At 39.6% G+C, this 18,180-nt stretch overlaps 1 protein-coding gene across 2 annotated transcripts; it reads right to left on the bottom strand.

The window, feature by feature from the left end:
• Positions 1 to 922: 922 nt before the first annotated feature.
• On the bottom strand, positions 923 to 17,420 carry XKR9 (XK related 9). 2 transcript variants are annotated; one of them, XM_036734428.1, is made up of 3 exons: positions 16,943 to 17,420; positions 6,487 to 6,755; positions 923 to 1,932 (listed from the first exon to the last, which is right to left on the bottom strand). In XM_036734428.1, the coding sequence occupies exons 1-3, from the start codon at positions 17,212 to 17,214 to the stop codon at positions 1,301 to 1,303; spliced, it is 1,173 nt and encodes a 390-aa protein (XP_036590323.1). In that variant the 5' UTR covers positions 17,215 to 17,420; the 3' UTR covers positions 923 to 1,300. The 2 variants fall into 2 exon arrangements, with proteins under 2 accessions (XP_036590323.1, XP_036590330.1); XM_036734435.1 differs by lacking the exon at positions 16,943 to 17,420 and adding an exon at positions 14,989 to 15,029.
• Between the last annotated feature and the right edge of the window lie 760 nt (positions 17,421 to 18,180).

Here is an 18,180-nt window from a genome sequence, read left to right as displayed (position 1 = left end):
TAATGAATAAAAGAATGTGCAAAAGGTTTCATTTAGTCTGATTCCAGGTTCACGTATGTGAAGGCCTTGCCTCTAAGAGGCAAAGCTAAAGCCTCTGGGATTTAAGCTAAAAGAGAGATGACTGATACCACTCTTCCCATTCAGGGGATTTCTTTGGTGAGAAGTAGAGATAATACACTTAAATTTCTGTACATCTCTTAGGTACCACGTACTTAGTGGAACCATACCAACCTAGCACACGTGAGACCAGAGAAGAGCAATACCGAGCAGAAACTGCATAATTAATAGAGACTACAGAGAGGACCAGTGAGGAGCAGGCCCAATTAGAACAAGTATGATGACCCCATGAGGCAGCAGGGATGCAGCAGGGACCCCCCCCAACTCATAAATTCCCTACTTACAGGCAGGGAATACCCCCACATACTACAATTATAAGTTTCTGGAGGAGAGCATACTGTGTCACGTATATCTAAAATTCATAACATAGGGAATGGGGCATGTAATAGGCATTTAATAAGTGTTTGTTGAATTGATTAAATTTTCAGGGTCAATGGGACCTCAATAGTCTGCAAAGTTAATGCTCAATTAAAAGTACTCTACTAGGTGGCTCAATGGATAGAGAGCTGGGCCTAAAGTCAGGAAGACCTGAGCTCAAGTCTGGCCTCAGATACTGGCTGTGTGACCCTGGGCAAGTCACTTAACCCTGTTTGCCTCAGTTTCCTCATCTATAAAATGAAATGGAGAAGGAAATGGCAAATCATTCTAATATCTGTGCCAAAAAATGAGGTCACAAAGAGTTGAACACAACTGAAACAACTGTCCACAAAAACAAAAGTGCTCAAAATTCCCAGGAAGTAGTTTGTGTGCTGGGAAAATGCAGTGGAATTTTATCTGTTGTATAATAATCATAAAGATACACATATTTTCATTACATCACATTTATTAGCTTCACTTACTATGAAATGCAAACTCTTATAGTAAACAATTCAAAAGATAACGTGCAAGTTTCTGTAAACATTTTGTTGGAAAGTTCTTCCAAGATATGACCCATGGTTTGGCTGAGCAGTAGGTAGGTACCTGATGACCACTAGGTCACTTGAATAGACAATTAAGTTTGTTTCCACCATACTTCCCAGTGATGAGCCCCTCCTAAGTGCTGTTTACAATAGGACATTACTATTACTTCCTCATAACTCTCAAAGTAAAACAAAGCATGGTTAATTCCCCTCCCTGGGAACTCCTGAAAACCCTGAAATACCAACTCTTCAAACGCATCCCACAAATGGATAACTAAATATAGTTACTGCATTAGGAAATGTCTTATTCTACAGGCTCGTGGTGGGGTCCTTCCATCTAACTCATCAAATGTTTTCTTTTCTTTACTTCTATTGGGGTGAAATGAAGTGTAATAAACAATAAGACAAAGAATTCCAAGCAGAAGAGCCACAACTGTGATGATGGTGATAGCTCTGAAGAAGGTTTGATGTTCAGGGGGTGGTCTGCAGAACCAAAACACAGCCAAGATCCCCGACGTGACCAGTACCCTCATAGTATAATAAGCAGACATAGGGAATTTTGTATTTTCTCCCTTAACGTTAAAAAAAGTAAAAATCAGAATGAATCCAACAACTACTCTGTATAAAATTTCCATACATTTGGAGGTACAAAATGTAGTCTGCTGTATACAAGCCCATGTTATGCCTGACAACCAAAAGATAAGGAGCAGAATTAAGCCCAGATTAACATTTAGCTTGGTAAAAAGAGAGACACTGAGTATCCAAGATATAAACGTTAATAGCTTATATAAGAGGTACATTACTTTGGGACATACTCCACTGAGAAGTTTTTTATCGGGTAAAGATTTTCTTAGGGCGATGTGATAATCAACGGTGGACCAGGAAATAGCACAGCAAGAGATCACAATAGCAGGAACTAAAAAATAAAAACAAAACAAAATAAATTCTCACCATGGAGATGTCATAATGTTCATTCACTCAACAGATATCATATTGAGTACCTACTATGTGCAAGACACCACGCCAGGCACTGCAAAGGATACAAGAATAAATACAGCAGACAGTTGCTGTTCACAAGGATCTTGTGATCCTTAAGGCAGTTAGGTAGAGCACCGGGCCTGGAGTCCAAAAGATATGAGTTCAAAACCAGCCTCAGTCACTTACTATCTCTGTGATCCTGGGCAAGTCACTTGACTTCTGTTTGCCTCAGTTTCCTCAACTGTAAAATGAAGAATTATAATATCGTCTACCTCCCGTGGTTGTTGTAAGGATCAAATGAGGTAATGTTTGTAAAGCGCTTAGCACAGTGCCTGACACAGTAAACACTTAATAAAATGCATGTTCCTTCCCTTGTAAGCTACATGGAGATATCTGAATGAATGGCTTTTTCTTGAAGCATTTAGTATCACTAAGTTTCATTTTATTACCAAACTACCTATTTCATTACCAAAAAAATTAGGTAGCATAATACTTTTAATTACTTATCCAGATTCCATTGATTTCCACTAGATTTGATTTTCCTGAACACACAGTCATCTAAATGAAGGGCTTTTGGGGACAGCTAGGTGGCGCATTGAGTAGAGTACTGGCCCTGGAGTCGGGAGGAGCTGAGTTTAAATTCAGCCTCAGACACTTGACACACTTACTAGCTGTGTGATCTTGGGCAAGTCACTTAACCCCAATTGCCCTGCCTTCCCCCCTCCAAAAAAAAAGAGAAAAAAAGAAGATAAATGAAAGGCTTTTTTGGGGTGTCGTGGACTCCTCTGGAAGTAGGTCAAACCTACAGACCCCCTTCTCAGAGTCCTGTTTTTAACTCCATAAAACAAAATACATAGGATTACCAAAGAAGCTAATTATATAAAAATACAGTTATCAAAATATTTTTAAAACAAGTTGATGAACCCCAGGTTAAGAACTCCTGATTGAGATATACTATCTTTAACCTCAGTATCATCTTCGATTGTTTCAACCCCCACATGTCAACTCAGTTGCTAGAGCTTTGGGTTCTTCCTCAGTGCTCTTTCACACACATTCATCCCCTCATTTAGGTCCTCATTTTCTCACCTAGACTATTAAAAAGTATCCTTTGACATTTGATGGATCCATGACTTCATCAGCAGGGGGATTCCCACCCTTCTGCTAACCCATTCTTTCTCACTGTGTACAATTCTTATTCATGTCTTTCCACCCAACTGAACCAAGGTACCACTTTGGTTCTTTTAATAATATGGGTATATCAATGTACTACTTAAGCTATTCATCTGCTATGTCTAAATCTCACTACATGAACAGCCCACCTCCTTTAATGATCCTTTTAACATCCTTTGTTTTTCCTCCTTTTTGAAACAAGACTGTTGGATTGGCCAACCTCTACAGGGCTGTATATCTATGATTAATAATTTTTCATGTCACTCACATTCAAGTCATCGTTAACAAGATACTGCAACCTACTTAACACCACCAGGCAGCTTTCCACTGTTCCTTCAGTTACATGTAATTTTGATTCCTTTAAGATCAGGGTAGTTCCATGACTCATAGCCACATGGCACCTCTGGGAAAATACTATTAAGAGTTTTTGCAAGAACAAGGAACTGGGAAGCACTGGCCTAATTCACAAATGTAATGTCTCTTCACATTCATTCGTGTGTCCTTGTGAGGGTGATATTAGTTCTTCAATGGCTTTCTTTTTCTACTGCAAGTGGTTAGATTTATCTCTTGTGCCTTTCACTAAGAGGTTTTGTACTATTCCAGTACAATGTTATCTATCCATCACAACAACTGGAAACTCTTGGACTCAGTGGATTCCCGAACACAGTTAATTCCACAGTCCAAATAATAATAACAATAACATCAAAGATTCTCACTTATCTATACAGCATGTTTAGGTTTACAAAGTGCTGTCCTCCCATCCAGGATGGAACGTACAAGCATTAGGATCCCGATTTTATATACAAGGCAAAATCTTATGGGACAAAGAAGGATGGAAGGCAGGGGAAAAGGTCTAAAGAAAGCTTGGTATGAAGATAAATTGAACCAGATCATCCTCAAAGCATCTATAGATGAAAGTGGCAGAAAAACAAGAGCCAAACACAAAGAAAAAGAGGAACAGAGCCATCAGCATTTTTATAAGAGAATTTACCATAAAATCCTTAAAGAAGAGGTTTGGTTTTGCCCTTCTTTGTATCCCCAGTACTTAGCCCAATGCCAAAAGTTTTAAGTGCTAAATATATGCTTGCTAACAACTTGGGTAGAAAGAAGGCAGCAGACCAGATTAAATTGCCTAACACTTTCCTAAGCAATTCTCTAAAATAAAAACCCATCTTTTTTCAACATCAAGATTCTTCTGATAATTCCATGTGGCTAAAATTAATGGAACTCCCCATTATCCACACAATCAAAATTACAAGAGACCCAAAGGGAAAGGAAAAATATATAGTAGATACAAGAAGACCATAGATGGTGCCTCGAACACAAGTGACATTGAAAACTACACTCAGGAAACATATGATGGAAAAGTCAATGGACTGAGCACGTGCACGTAGCAAAAAAAAAAAGAATGACATGCACACATCAGAGTATTGTTTCCCTGGTACCTATAGAAGACCTCCACACATAGGAGAGATCAGAGTAAAATAGGTAAGGCCCTCTGTGAATGATAGGCAGAACATGGACAAGAATCTTGTAGGGTGAGACGGCATGGGTGGCTTATGATCTGACCCACGGGATGGAAGGCCCGTGTCAATGACTCACTGAAGCATTTCAAAATTAAAGATGAGGAAGCAGCTCAGAAAGCTTCACCAGGTGGCCCAATGTTATACACCAAAGCAAGTGTCTGGGACTCGAGTGGGACTCAAACGCAAGCTTCCTGACTCATCATCTAGTGTTCTTCTCACTGCACTTCACTGCCCAAAGTGCTGTAACAACCTCTTAACTGATATTCCTCTTTCTACACTTCAACCCCTTTAACAGAACCCTCCAACCACTGCACAATCGACAATACTCCTCTTATCATGTCATTCCCGTACTCAAAAATTCCGAGTAGTTCTTCTTGGCATTTAAAGCCCTTCACCAACAAACCCCGACCTGCCTTTCCAACTTCATTTCACATCTTCAATATGATTTCCATCATTTGTGATGCAAGGGTTGATGCGCTTTGCAAGATTCACATGAACTCAATACAATAACTCAATAACTCCACATTGCCATCAATTTTAATACATTCACTCTTGGAATATGAATGTGAAATCACATGATGTTATTCGAAGTTGAAGATGTTGTTTGTTAATATTCCAATTAAATAAAATGTTGTTGAAAATTTCAATCATTTCATTTCTTGAAAATATGCATTTTTGCCAGTGTCCAGACTTTAGGAACACCCTGTAGAAGAAATGCACAGCTCTGCCAAAAAAGAGATATTGCCTGTTTCTTTTTCTTCCTTTCTACAACCACAGTTTAAAGGTGAGTTTAGGAATATTAGTCCAGAAATCACAGCTCTCCCTGCTTCCCCCGCCCCTTTTTTAAATGCTATCTATAAAAAGTGGGTTAATGTTTCATGAAGCTTACTTCCCAAAAACTAATGGCTTCCTAATCCTTACAGCTCAACTGTCCTGCCTCCTGTCAATAGGTAATCACGACTTCACAAAGACAAGTTCAGGGGACCCCTTAACACTCCCTCACTGAGACCTAGAATGCCCTTCCCTATTTTTGCATACTGAAGTCCCTCCCCTCCTTCAAGCCCCAGCTTCAATGAAACTTCTTCCATGAAGCCTTCCCTGCTTCTCCACTCCCTAAGCTAAAATTGATCTTTTCCACTTCAAATTTCTTACAGCACTTTGCCTGGATCTCTCTTTTGTACTTAACACATTCTCTCCTAAAATAAAATTATTTGGGCACATTATATTGCAAACTTCTTGAGAGTACAGTGTATATTATAACCTGTGTATTCCGAACACCTAGTACACTGCCTTATACGTAAAGGTTTGTTAAAGTGAATTCAACTGAACTGAAATAAATTAAGATTTTTTTAATTGACCGAACAGTAGATATTAGAGCCTCTGAGTTATTTTTCCAGCTCTATTTTAATTTGTTCTTTCACTAATACTTCATCACTGAGTAGAGGAGAATAGCTAGCATTTACATAATGCTGTAAGATCTGCCAAGAGCTTTATGTCTATGTATGCTATCTTCTGTGAGATTAGTTACTACTGACTTGCCTGGAATCACACAGCCTGTGCCTGAGGCAGGATTCAAACCAGGCCTTCCTCATTCCCAGTCCAGCACTTTGTCCTCTGTACCATGCAGCGGCCTTCACTTATGCTGTTTCATATTCTGTGCCCCTACCACTATTATACTGACTACATTTCTTTAAAATCACACATTTTGGACATTTGTACAAATATGACAAAGGAAATACTGTATGAAGTCAGGGAGTTTTGTAATGGGCACACATCCTCTATCCTGAAAGGCTTACCCTGACTGAAGCCGGCTCGACCAGATTCCATCAGGACATAGAGCTGAATCATGAGCTGTAGGGAGGCCTCCAGGTATACTTCAAATAGCCTGAGCATACTCAAGTCAGCCACTTCATTTATCACTTTTCGATGTGGGTCAACTGGTTCTTCTCTACTGGGACTGGAGAGGTTTGTGGGGTCTTGTGTCAAGGTAGACACACCAGAGAGGTCATCTGAGCTGTTGCATTGGAAAGCCAAACAGTAACCCTTTCTCAAAGCAAACCAATACCTGTAAATAAACAGATATCATTATTATATCATTATCAGTCATTAACATACAAAGCATTTGAACTATGGACTAAGAGAAGCCCTAGATGTAAAAAGCCAAAATAAGAGATTGATCTAACCACTCCAAGAAGAGCCCTAGAAAAAATGTGGTTTCTCCACAAGTGCTACAAAAGTGGGTAGAAGACAGGAAGCAAGAAATAAAAAATGGAATTATAGAGCTGGGAAATATGAAAGGAAAATAATCAGCTTAAAAGAGATGGTAGAAAATCTACCTAAGTAGTGGATTCCTTGCAAAATAAAATGGCACACTATTTGGCTAACCTTCAAAACTACATCTACAATCAATTCCTCCCCTTCCTTTCCTCTCACTCTCCAGAGCCTGGCTTCCAAACTCCTCTCTCCAAAGTTACCAGGGATCTCTTAATTGCCGAATCTAATGGCCTTTTCTCCATGCTTATCCTCCTTCACTTCTCTGAAGTCTTTGATACTGTTGCTCACCCCCTTCTCCTTGACATTCTTGTCTCTAGGTTTTTGGGACATCACTCTCTCCTGGTTCTCCTTCCACCTATCAAACCACTCCTTCTCAGTCTCCTTTTCTGGATCTTCATTCATCACTCCCACTAGCCAGAGGTGTCCCACAAGACTCTGTCCTGGTCTCTCTTCTCTTCTCCTTCTAGGTTCTTTCACTCGTTGATCTCATCACTTCTCATTAATTCAATTATCACCTCTATGCTAATGATTATCAAATCTACTCGTCCAGCCCTAACCTCTCTGCTGACCTCCAGTCTACTAGACATCTCAAACCAGATGACATCTTAAATTCAACATGTCTAAAACTTAACCCATTATCTTTTCCCAAAAACCCTCCCCTCTTCCAAACTCCCCTATTACTGTCCAGGGCACCATCATCCTCCTAGTCAACCAGATTCACAACTTAAAGATCATCCTCGACTCCTGGCTCTCCCTCCCTGCCTCCCCATGCTGCTTTGTATCCAATCTGTTGTCAAGTCCTGTTTTTTCTACCTTTACAGCATCTCTTGTATATACTCCCTTCTCTCCTCTGACACTGTTGCCATCCTAGTGCTGCCCTCTATCACCTCACACCTAGACTATTGTAATGGCCTGCCGGATGGTCTCCCTGCCACAAGCTTCTCCCCATTTCAGTCCATCTTCCACTCAGCGATCAAAGTTGTAAAGCACAACTCTGACCACATCACCCCCTACTCAATAAATTTCAGGGACTCCACATTACTTCCAGGACCAAATATAAAATCCTCTGTTATTCAAAGACATTCATAATCTGCCTCCTCTCCACCTTTCGAGTCTTCTTACACCTCATACCCTAACACAATACTTTTCAATCCAACGACACTGGCCTTCTTGTTGTTCCAGGAACAAAACATTCCATCTTATGACTATAAGCATTTTGGCTATCTCCCATGTCTAGAAGGCCCTCTCCTCTCATCTCTTCCTTCTAGCTTCCTTCAAAATCCAGCCAAAACCCCATGTTCTGTAGGAAGTCTTTTGCAATCCCTCTTAATTCTAGTTCCTTCTCTCTGTTAATTATATTTTCAATTTATCCTGCATATAGCTTGTCTCTAAGTAGTTTTTGAATGTTGTCTTTCTCATAAGAGTCTGAGAGAGTGACTGTCTTTTGCTTCTCTTTGTATCACTAGTACTTAGCATAGTGCCTGACACACAGTTGGTATTTAATAAATGTTTAGTGACTGGCTGACTGATGGAGTTGTGAATCGATCCAACAATTGTGAAAAGCAATTTGAAAAAATACCCAAAGTCACTAAACTGTGTGAGCTTTCTGACACAGAAATATCACTACTAGGCCTATACCCCAAAAAGATCAAGGAAAGAAGTAAAAGAGCTACAAGACACGTACAAAAGTATTTATAGCAGCACTTTTTGTTATAACAAAGAACTGGAAATTAGTGTCCATTGGGGAATGGCTGGGTAAATTATGGTATTTAATGGAATATTGCTGTGCCATAAAAAAATAATGAAAGGGACAGATTCCAGGAACCGTGGGAAGACTTGCATAAACTGATACAGAGTAAAATGAGCAGAACCAGGAAGAACATCTATATAGTAGTTATAAACTAAACTACAAAATGATAAAGGAAAACAACTTTAAGAAATTTAAGAACTCTGATCAAAGCAATGATCACTCACAATCCCAGAAGACTGATAATGCAGCACGTCTCCCACCTCTGGGAAACTGGTGATGGTTAATAGGTACAGAAGGAGATCTATATACTCACACATTACCTACAGAATATACTTTTATTTTGCTTGTCTTATTCGTTTGACTTATTTTTCCATATTCAATTGTTACAAGGAAGGGCTTTTATTTGCGTGGGGGAGTAGGAAGGAAAGTTGTGGGTTAAGGTGGTTAAGGATGATATAAAAACAAGAAAAAACAGAATTGATAAAACATTTAAAATACATAGAGAAGAAAGCAGTTCAAAAGGAGACAGACAAGCAGGGTAACAATATTGGTACTAGCACATCAAAAAACAAGCTATAGTAAGTTCATAGTTTCATATGTGGCCTTCTTTGTATTTGTTTTAATTTGTTGTAGATTTTCTACTTCACAGTCATTTTTTTTCTTAAGAGGCAGTAAGATTTCATGGAGGATAGGCTATGCCAAGCTGTCAGGACTAGCAGTAAACTAGCAAATCAGTGCAATGCTCTAGCAGCGGCTTAGGCATTAACAAGATGTTTGATAAAGCATTTCAGTAGCTGGAGAGATGTGGATGAGATGGATTCAGGACTGGTTGAATAGCTAGAGACACACAGAGTGCTTACTAATGACTCAATGTCAATTTGTTTGGTTCAGTGGAGTGAGTACGTCAGCAGTCTGTTCTTGGCTCTGGACTATCTGACATCCATGACTGAGAGAAAGGAAGAGACGGCATGTTTGTCTTATGTGCAGATGATGTATGTTAGGGGTATATCTGACTCAGGCTGGTACTGTTAGGACAGTCTGAACATTAGTCCAGGTTTAACGTTTGAATGAAATGAGGCACTTGTAAAGGAAGCTTACTTAGTCATGACTTATTTAACAAGGCCAGTCTTAACACTTAGCTTGAATAGATAAGTCTTCCACTCATCTCCCTATGGTTAACAGAGCAAGGTATTGTGACTCTTAGGGTTTTGGAATATCTGCTAAATATAAAAGGTCCCAGCTACATGCTGAGGGAGACCCAGCTTGAGCCTTAGCCCCCTGGGCTGATGAAGTTCCAAAGATAGCACTGTTGCCTTTCAGAGAAAAACCAGCCTAACATGCCTAGGCGAAGGGGTTAGAATATTGTTCTTACCACAATATGAAACTGGGAAGGACAATCAATCAACCAATCAATAAACATTTGTTAAGGACCTACTATGTGCCAGATACTGTCCCTGCCCTCAAGGAGCTTACGGTCTACACACAAATATATACAAAGCAAGCTATACACAGGATAAATCAAAAATAATTAACAAACAGAAGGAAAACACTAAAATTAATAAGGGTACCAACACGCCAGACTAAAGAGTAAGGATCTAAACAGACTTTGACATGCTAGAGTCTAATAAGGTGAAATTCACTAGGGAACAAGGTAAAGTCTTATACCGGGTACAAGAAATCAATATCACAAGTACAAGATGAGAGAAACATGGGCTGGTAGCAGTTTGCATGAAAAAGACCTGGGAACTTTAGTGAGCTGCTCTATAAGAACTAAGAGCGTTTGACAGGGCAATCCAAAAATGCTAATATAATCTTGTACCCCAAAAAGAAATGCACAGAATCCAAGAATAAAAGGATTACAGTCCCCCAATACTCTGCCCTAGTCAGACCATATTTAAATATTTATTTCAGTTCTGGATGTCATAGTTTAAGAAAGCTATTGATAACCAGTTGATTATACAGGGGAGAGTAATCATGACGGTGATGGACCTTGTATCCAAGCCAAATGAGGCTCAGTAGAAGGAAGTGGGAATACTGGAGAAGAAAAGGTTCAGGAGGGCATGATAGCTACGGCAAAAGTATTAGACTTATTTTGTTTGACCCTGGAGGGGTCTATGTGCCAGGCACTGTGCTAAGAGCTTTACAAATAATGGAAGCAAACTGGAAGAGAGAAATTTGGCTCTATCAGGAAAAACTTCTGAACAATTAGAACTGCTAATAGAACCATGAGATTGTGACAAGCAAGAAAGGAATGTCAGGATCATATCACCTTCAACTTTGAACAGCAGAGAGGCAAGATTGGATTTGTGGGAAAGTGGCCTCCACAAGAGAGAGGAAATAAGCACTTGAGTTCTGGGTACTGTGCTAAGCTCTTCACAAATATTAAGTCACTTGATCCTGGCAATGACCATGGGAGGCAGGTGCTATTATTATCCCCATTTTACAGTTAAAGAAACTAAAGCAGAAAGAGGTTAAATGACCCTCCCAGGATCACACAGCGAAGAGTGTGGGACCATATGTGAACTCAGGTCTTTCTGACTCCAGGCCCAGTGAACCAATCCACTATACCACTTAGCTGCCTTTCATACTGCAAGGTGGGGTGTTCTTGTACTGTCAGCAACACTAGAAATTTATATATCCTTTATGTAATCTATATAAAATTATACATAATTAAACATAAATATAATTTTATATGAAGTTAAATATAAATGCATAATATAAATTAATATCTAATAATAAATATGAAACAAATCTGATATAAATACAATTATATAAAATGTATATATCTTTTATATTTATTTATCTTATACCTTTGGAAGTAATGGCTACTCATACATGATTTATATCTCATTTTCTTTCTTTTTAATGCTCCTTTGAAATACTGTGAATTTCATGCTTTTAAATGAGGAGTCAATTTCAGTATAGTAATGGGTATGCATATATGTTTACAGATTTCTTGGGTAGCACGTAGAAGCCAAGAGAGTGAGAAAATCTCCCAAAACATATCTGGGACTTTGTATCATGAGAGAGACTATGAGACAGGGGTTACATAAATGTTTTTCTTGTATCCGGCTGGGTTTGAACTTCAGGTTGCGGGCTTTTCTCTTTGACCTATTCCTTTGTGACCTCCAGCTTAACTGAATAAACTGTAATATAGTTGGGCTATATTTGGAGAGCACCTGTAATCATCAGACTACAACATGCATGGAGAACGGAACATTTATATTCTAGTCTGCATTGACCCCAATTAATTTGTAATTTCAACTAAAAATGGTGTTTCTAAACAAAGCACTATATAACTTAGGCTAAGATGCCCCAGAAGAAATCATCTATTCCATTAGGATACGGAATAGGTTTCAATTATCTTAGAAATTTTTCCCAGAAGCAGGACATAGAATCAAGAAGGTGGAAAAGATATTTTGGACTGAGATACAATTTTTAAATGATCTTTTTTAGCTCAGTGTTCTCTCCACTGCACTCTCCTATTGTGGCATAAATATGTAAAGGAAAACAACACTGAAAGACTTTAGATTTCTGATCAATACAGTGATTCCAATCATAATTTTACAGGATTGTCAGTGAAGCATGCCTCCTGCCACTCTGATGAGAGGTGCTGGAATATAGGTGAAAATCTTCCTAAAATGCAAGTCTCTTCATACACCCCATGTCACCCCACATTCAGTAGACTTCAGTGGCTCCCTATTACCTCCAAGATCACGAAAGGACTTTTTAAGCCCTTTGTAGCCTGGTCTCTTCCTACCATTCAGTCTTCTTATACCTTCCACATACTCTACAATCCAATGACACTGACCCCCTTGCTGCTCCTCAAACATAACACTCCATCTCCCGACTCCACAAATTTTCATTGGCTTTCTTCATCTCCCCCTCCCGGCTTCCCTGGGTTTTTTCAAATCTCAGCTAAAATCCTACCTTCCTCTATCTTCCTTAATCTTAGTGCCTTTTATAGATGTTTTTGATCCGATAAAAAAAAATTGGTAAGTCCCTTAGAAGATTGATGCTTTTTGATACCGTAAAAATTCTGTGGTTTCTTTTCCCTTGCTTATTAGATTTAACTTGAAAAAGCCACAAAGGTGCAGACAGCTTCGGTATTCGTCATAGTACATTGAAAATTCTGACTTCGGGGGAGTCTGAAATTGCAGTTGTTTTTCAGGGAAAAAAAGAAGAAAAATCCCCTGATTATTCCCCTGAAATTTCTGCCCTGGGGCCATGTTCCCCAACCGGGGCATGCATCAGCTTTCCAAGCCCACTATCTCAGCTCAATCTCAACCATGCTTCACTTTGGTCCCTGGCACCTGGAACCAGGATCAAATCGGCTCTGCCACTGATCCTGAAAGGGATGTGTCAGTCTACTCCCCTTCGGCCCCGTCACCATCTTTCCTAACCAAAGTGCTTCTCCTTGACCATCATTCTCCTATGTGTGTTGTCTCCCCCTACTAAAATACAAGCTCCATGAGGGTACAACTGTCTTTGCTTTTATTTCCATCCACAATGCTTAGCACAGTCGCCCCAGTCATTCTATATAAAATCAAAATACTCTAAAATAGTAAAATTCTCAAAGACACATCTCTACTTATTTTACGCTACAATGGTCCCATTTCCTATTACATGTTTACTGGCTCCTCTTTAACACTTCGGTGTTATCTTTGATGTTCCTTTCCCCCTCACCTCTCATATTAAAGCTGTCGTCTACTTACGTTGGTTCTGCCTTTGTAACATCTCTCACATCTGTCCCCTCTTCTATTTCCATCACTCTACAATAGATTATCATTACTGCTTGCAAAAGACCGTTGCAATAGGTCATCCATCCCTTCCTCACTCCAGTCATTTCTCAGCACCTCTGCCAGAACAAACTTTCTTACATATAGATGCACTCAAATCATGCCCTTACTCCAAATTCCTTAGTTGCTCTTTTATGACCTACTGAGTAGATTTCAAACTTCTGTGCCCGGCATTCAAGGCCCACTACAGTCTGGTACTACCCTAGCCCTCCAGCTTTACTTCTTACTCTTCTCCTAAATTCTATGCTGCAGCCAAATTGGCTCAGTATGCACCTTTAATATGCCCTGCACCTTCCCACCCCTGTACCTTGGTTCCCACGTTTGACTACATCTGAGATGACCTCCCTTCTCTGCTTCTTACCAACCCTCTAAAGATCAATTTAAATATCATCTGCAACATAAAACCTTCCCTACTCTCCAATGCTTCCCCAATAAATACCAGAATAAAAACACACACACACACACACACAAAAAAGCCTACTCACAAGAAGCTCTCCTTAGCAGAGGCAGCTCAGTGGCTAATAGGGCACTGGATCTAGGGTGAGGAAGGCCTGAATTCAAATTTGGTCTCAGACCCTTACTGCTGTGTGACCCTGGGCAAGTCACTGACCTCTGCCTCTGTTTCCTCACCGGTAAAATGGTGATAATAATAGCACTTATCTCCCAGGATTACTGTGAGGATCAATTGAGATAATATTTGTAAAACACTTTGCAACTCTCAAAGCAGCTATTATTATTCTACTGAGGGAGACAGAATGTATAGATAAAAATATATAAAGGATGAACATATGCAGTCAGCTGACAAGCATTTGTTAAGTGCTTACTGTATGCAGGGGGCAGCTAGGTGGTACAGTGGATAGAGAGCCAGACCTGGAATCAGGAAGACTCATTTTCCTGAGTTCAAATCCAGTCTCAGACACTTGCTAGCTGTGTGACCCTGGGCAAGTCACTTAACCCTGTTTGCCTCTGTTTCTTCATCTGTCAAATGAGCTGGAGAAGGAACTGGCAAACCATTCCAGTATCTTTGCCAAGAAAAACCCAAATGAGATCATGGAGAATCAGGTGCTACTGGAAAATGACTGCACAACAATATTATGCCAGGCACTGTGCCAAGCACTAAGGAAACAAAACAAGACAGAAAAGGTAAAACAGCCCCTTCCCTCAAGGAATTCACGTTCTAGTGGAGGAGACAATGCAAACTGTGTACATCCATGTGCAGGATAAATTGAAGGTAATCTCAGAGGGAAAGCACGAGCGGCAAAGCAGACTGAAAAAACCTTCTCAAGAAGGGGAGACTTCAGCTGAGTCTTAAATGAAGTCGGGGAACCCAAAAAGCAATCAATCAATGAATGCCAAAAAGTTAAATGCAGGGTAGTTAGGAAGGGAGGGCACCAGGGAGTGGGGAGATTGGTAAAAGCTTCACGTAGAAGAAGACGGTGTTGGAGCTACATCTTGAAAAGAGAAAGGAATTCTACCAGGCAGAGATGAGGAGGAAGTGTATTTCAACCCGGCACAAAGGTTCAGTTCTGGGAAGGTGGAATTCCACATCTGAAAAAGGGAGAAGACAGTCTGACTGGACTGTAGAGTGCAGGAAGGGGAAGTGGGAATGACAAGGCTAAAAGGCTAGGCTGGGGCCAGGTTGTGGAAGGCTTTAAAAGCCAAATTAAAGAATTAATATTTTATCCTTAAGAAAATAGGGAGTCACTGGAATTAAATAGGGGAGTGACCTGATCAGATCTGCTCTTAAAGAAAATCATTTTGGCAGCTATGGTCACTCCTTTGTTCCTGCTCAGGTTCCATTCCTATTAAAACTTCCTTCTTCTTTTTTATAATTAAGATTTTTTATTTTTAGTTTACAACACTCAGTTCCACATAATTTTGAGTTCCAGATTTTCTTCCCCCGCTTCCCCCCCCAACGCCCAAACTTCCTTCTTTACAAAAGCAGCTTCTCACCTTGGAAGTTCACGTCATCCCTGAAGCCCCTCCCTCTGATGGGTCAGCTTCTCCCAGAACCTCCATTTTAAGACAAGTGCCACTCCTTCACTCCTCTCTGGGCTCTGCTCCCGACTCTCCGGGCTTCTCTTTCCATCATCCTCCTAAAGGAGGGCTGACCGAAGCAACACAACCTTCTTCCATCTTTTTATGTGTTTTTCCCCACTAGAAAGCATAAGCTCCTTGAGGCCATGGACTTTCTTTTTGCTTGTTTTTGTATATGCCCAGCACTTAGTACAAGGCCTGGCACGTAGCAGAAACTTAAAAACTGCTCACTGATTTAACTTAACTTGACAATTCATGAAGGATGGGTTAGAATAGTAAGAGAATTGAGGAAGAGAAACTAATTGAGAGACTATTGCAAAAGTTCAGGTGAGTTGTGAAGAGGGCTGAACTAAGAAGGTAACTAAAAGGGGAGCAGAGGCTTGGCAATTGATATGTGGGGCAAGAGAGTGAGGGGGTCAAGAAGGACAAAGGTTACATATCTGAGAGACTAACAGAACGAGGGTACCTTTGCCAGAAGTAGAGATGTTTGCAAGAAGGGCAGGTTTGGGGGGAAATATAACAGGTTCTGTTTCAGACACGTTGGGTTTGAAATGTCCAGGACAAGCAGACTGAAATGTGCAATAGGCAGCAGGAGGTACGGGAGCAAAGTTCAGGGGAGAGTCTAGAACCAGATATTTAGATGTGAGTCATCAGCATAGCGATGATTATTATAGCCAAGGGAGCTGATCGAGTAACCAGGAGATGGGATGTAGAGAGAGTAGAAGGCCTAGGACAGAACCCTGAGTGTGATGAATCAGCAAAGGAGACTGATGGGGAATGATGAGACAGGCTACAGAACCAAGAGGAGAGTGATGACAGGAAAACCCAGAGGAACCAGAATCCAGGAGGAGAGGATTGTTAAACATCAACTACTGTAGTCTTCTCATCTTCTTAGATTCTGAATTTATTTTAACAGAATAAAATCCTTAGTCATGACTGGAACATACCTTAAAAGTCATCGAGTTAAAGTTCAACTTAAGGAAGTTAAACTTCCTTGTTTAATAGATGAGAAAACTGTCCTCAAAATGGTGGCCTATTAACTTGATTAATACAAAAAGCAGACAATATTTATAGCTCAGGTGAAAGATACTATAATTTCATTCCAGTAAGAAGCTCCAGAACAGGAATGACATTTTAACTTATCACACTAAGAAATTATCTATATTCAAATATGAATTGAAATGTTTAATAAATATATCTTAACAACTCTGTAGATAGCCCACTATGTTAAATTAGCATCAGTTGCACAGAATGAATGGTCCTTGCACATCATGCAAATAGTGGACACATTTGAAAATTTTTCTACATCAGTTAGATATAAGCCAAAAACTTCAATAGGGATGAATAAAAGAGGAAAAAAAGTTTTGTTAATGATTAAAAGCTTAAACTTACCTTGTAAAAATTCCTCCCTGAAAGCAATGAATTAGAAGACTGCAACTCAGCCCTTTCTGACCCGTTTGCTGAGAATCTTCCTTGTACCACATAAAACTAAAACACTGGACCACCCCTGCTGCAATGAGCACAAAGCTCACTGTTAAAATACCAAAAATATGCTGTCCTTTATAGAAAAAATTTACAGTCACCCAGACATCCAATATTAAATCAGCCACATAGATTAGACTGCCAAGAACTAACATCACAAAATTCCATTTCGTAAATTGCATTATGAGACACTATAGTTCTTGGCTGCCTGCTTCCTGTTATTTCATATATTTTTAAAAATATGGGCAATTAATATTAATGTATTCTTCACTGCAGTACTGAGTTTTAACTTCTATTGACCCAAGTCATAAGAAAATTAATAAGACTATAATCTTTTCTAAAGAACTAATGTTAGGACACTAGATGTGGAGATGGAGTATTCAATTGTCTGTTTCAAAATAAAGATGATATCCATCCTTTGTCTCAAATGACTGCACCTAAAGAAAAAAAGAAGGGAAAACTCATGAGAATCTTGAACATGACACCAAAAATGCTAAAAACTTAGAAAGCAAACATCTATGGAAACATAGCTCCAGAGCTGGAAAGCGCCTCAGAAGTCCAGAGGCATCACTGCTCACTTCACTCCCCAATATGGCCTAAGCCTGATTAAAATCTAATTGGGGAAATATTTAACAAAATGAAAAAATAACAAAATAGAACATACAGAATGGTAATATGTGGTTTTCTAAGTTTATATGCAGCCACAAGGATCCTTACATAAGGTTTGTTGTGTTGCTTCAGTCATGTCCATCTGTGATCCCATTTGGGGTTTTCTTGACAAAGATAGTGGAGTGGTTTGCTATTTCCTTCTCCAGCTCATTTTTACAGATGAGGAAACTGAGGCAAACAAGGTTAAGTGATTTGTGTAAAGTCACATAGTAAATGTCTGAGGCCAGATTTCAGCTCAGGAAGATGAGTCTTCCTGACTCCAGGCCCAATACTCTATCTACTGCCCCACTTAGATGCCCTAAGGTTTAGCGGCCTCCATTTCTATTTGAGTTTGACATCACTGATCTAGACCAATGACCTAATTTTACAAATGAGGAAACTAACAGAGGTTGAGAACAACTAGAGAAGGAACATCTCACTCTCACTGACTAACACACTGAGTATAACTAAGTCAATCAATTAACAAACATATAGTAAAC

This window comes from Trichosurus vulpecula, chromosome 1 (genome assembly GCF_011100635.1).
Source record: "Trichosurus vulpecula isolate mTriVul1 chromosome 1, mTriVul1.pri, whole genome shotgun sequence".
NCBI classification, from domain to species: Eukaryota; Metazoa; Chordata; class Mammalia; order Diprotodontia; family Phalangeridae; genus Trichosurus; species Trichosurus vulpecula.
Note: the sequence above shows the minus strand (reverse complement) of the source record. Positions and strands in the feature narration are given on the sequence as shown.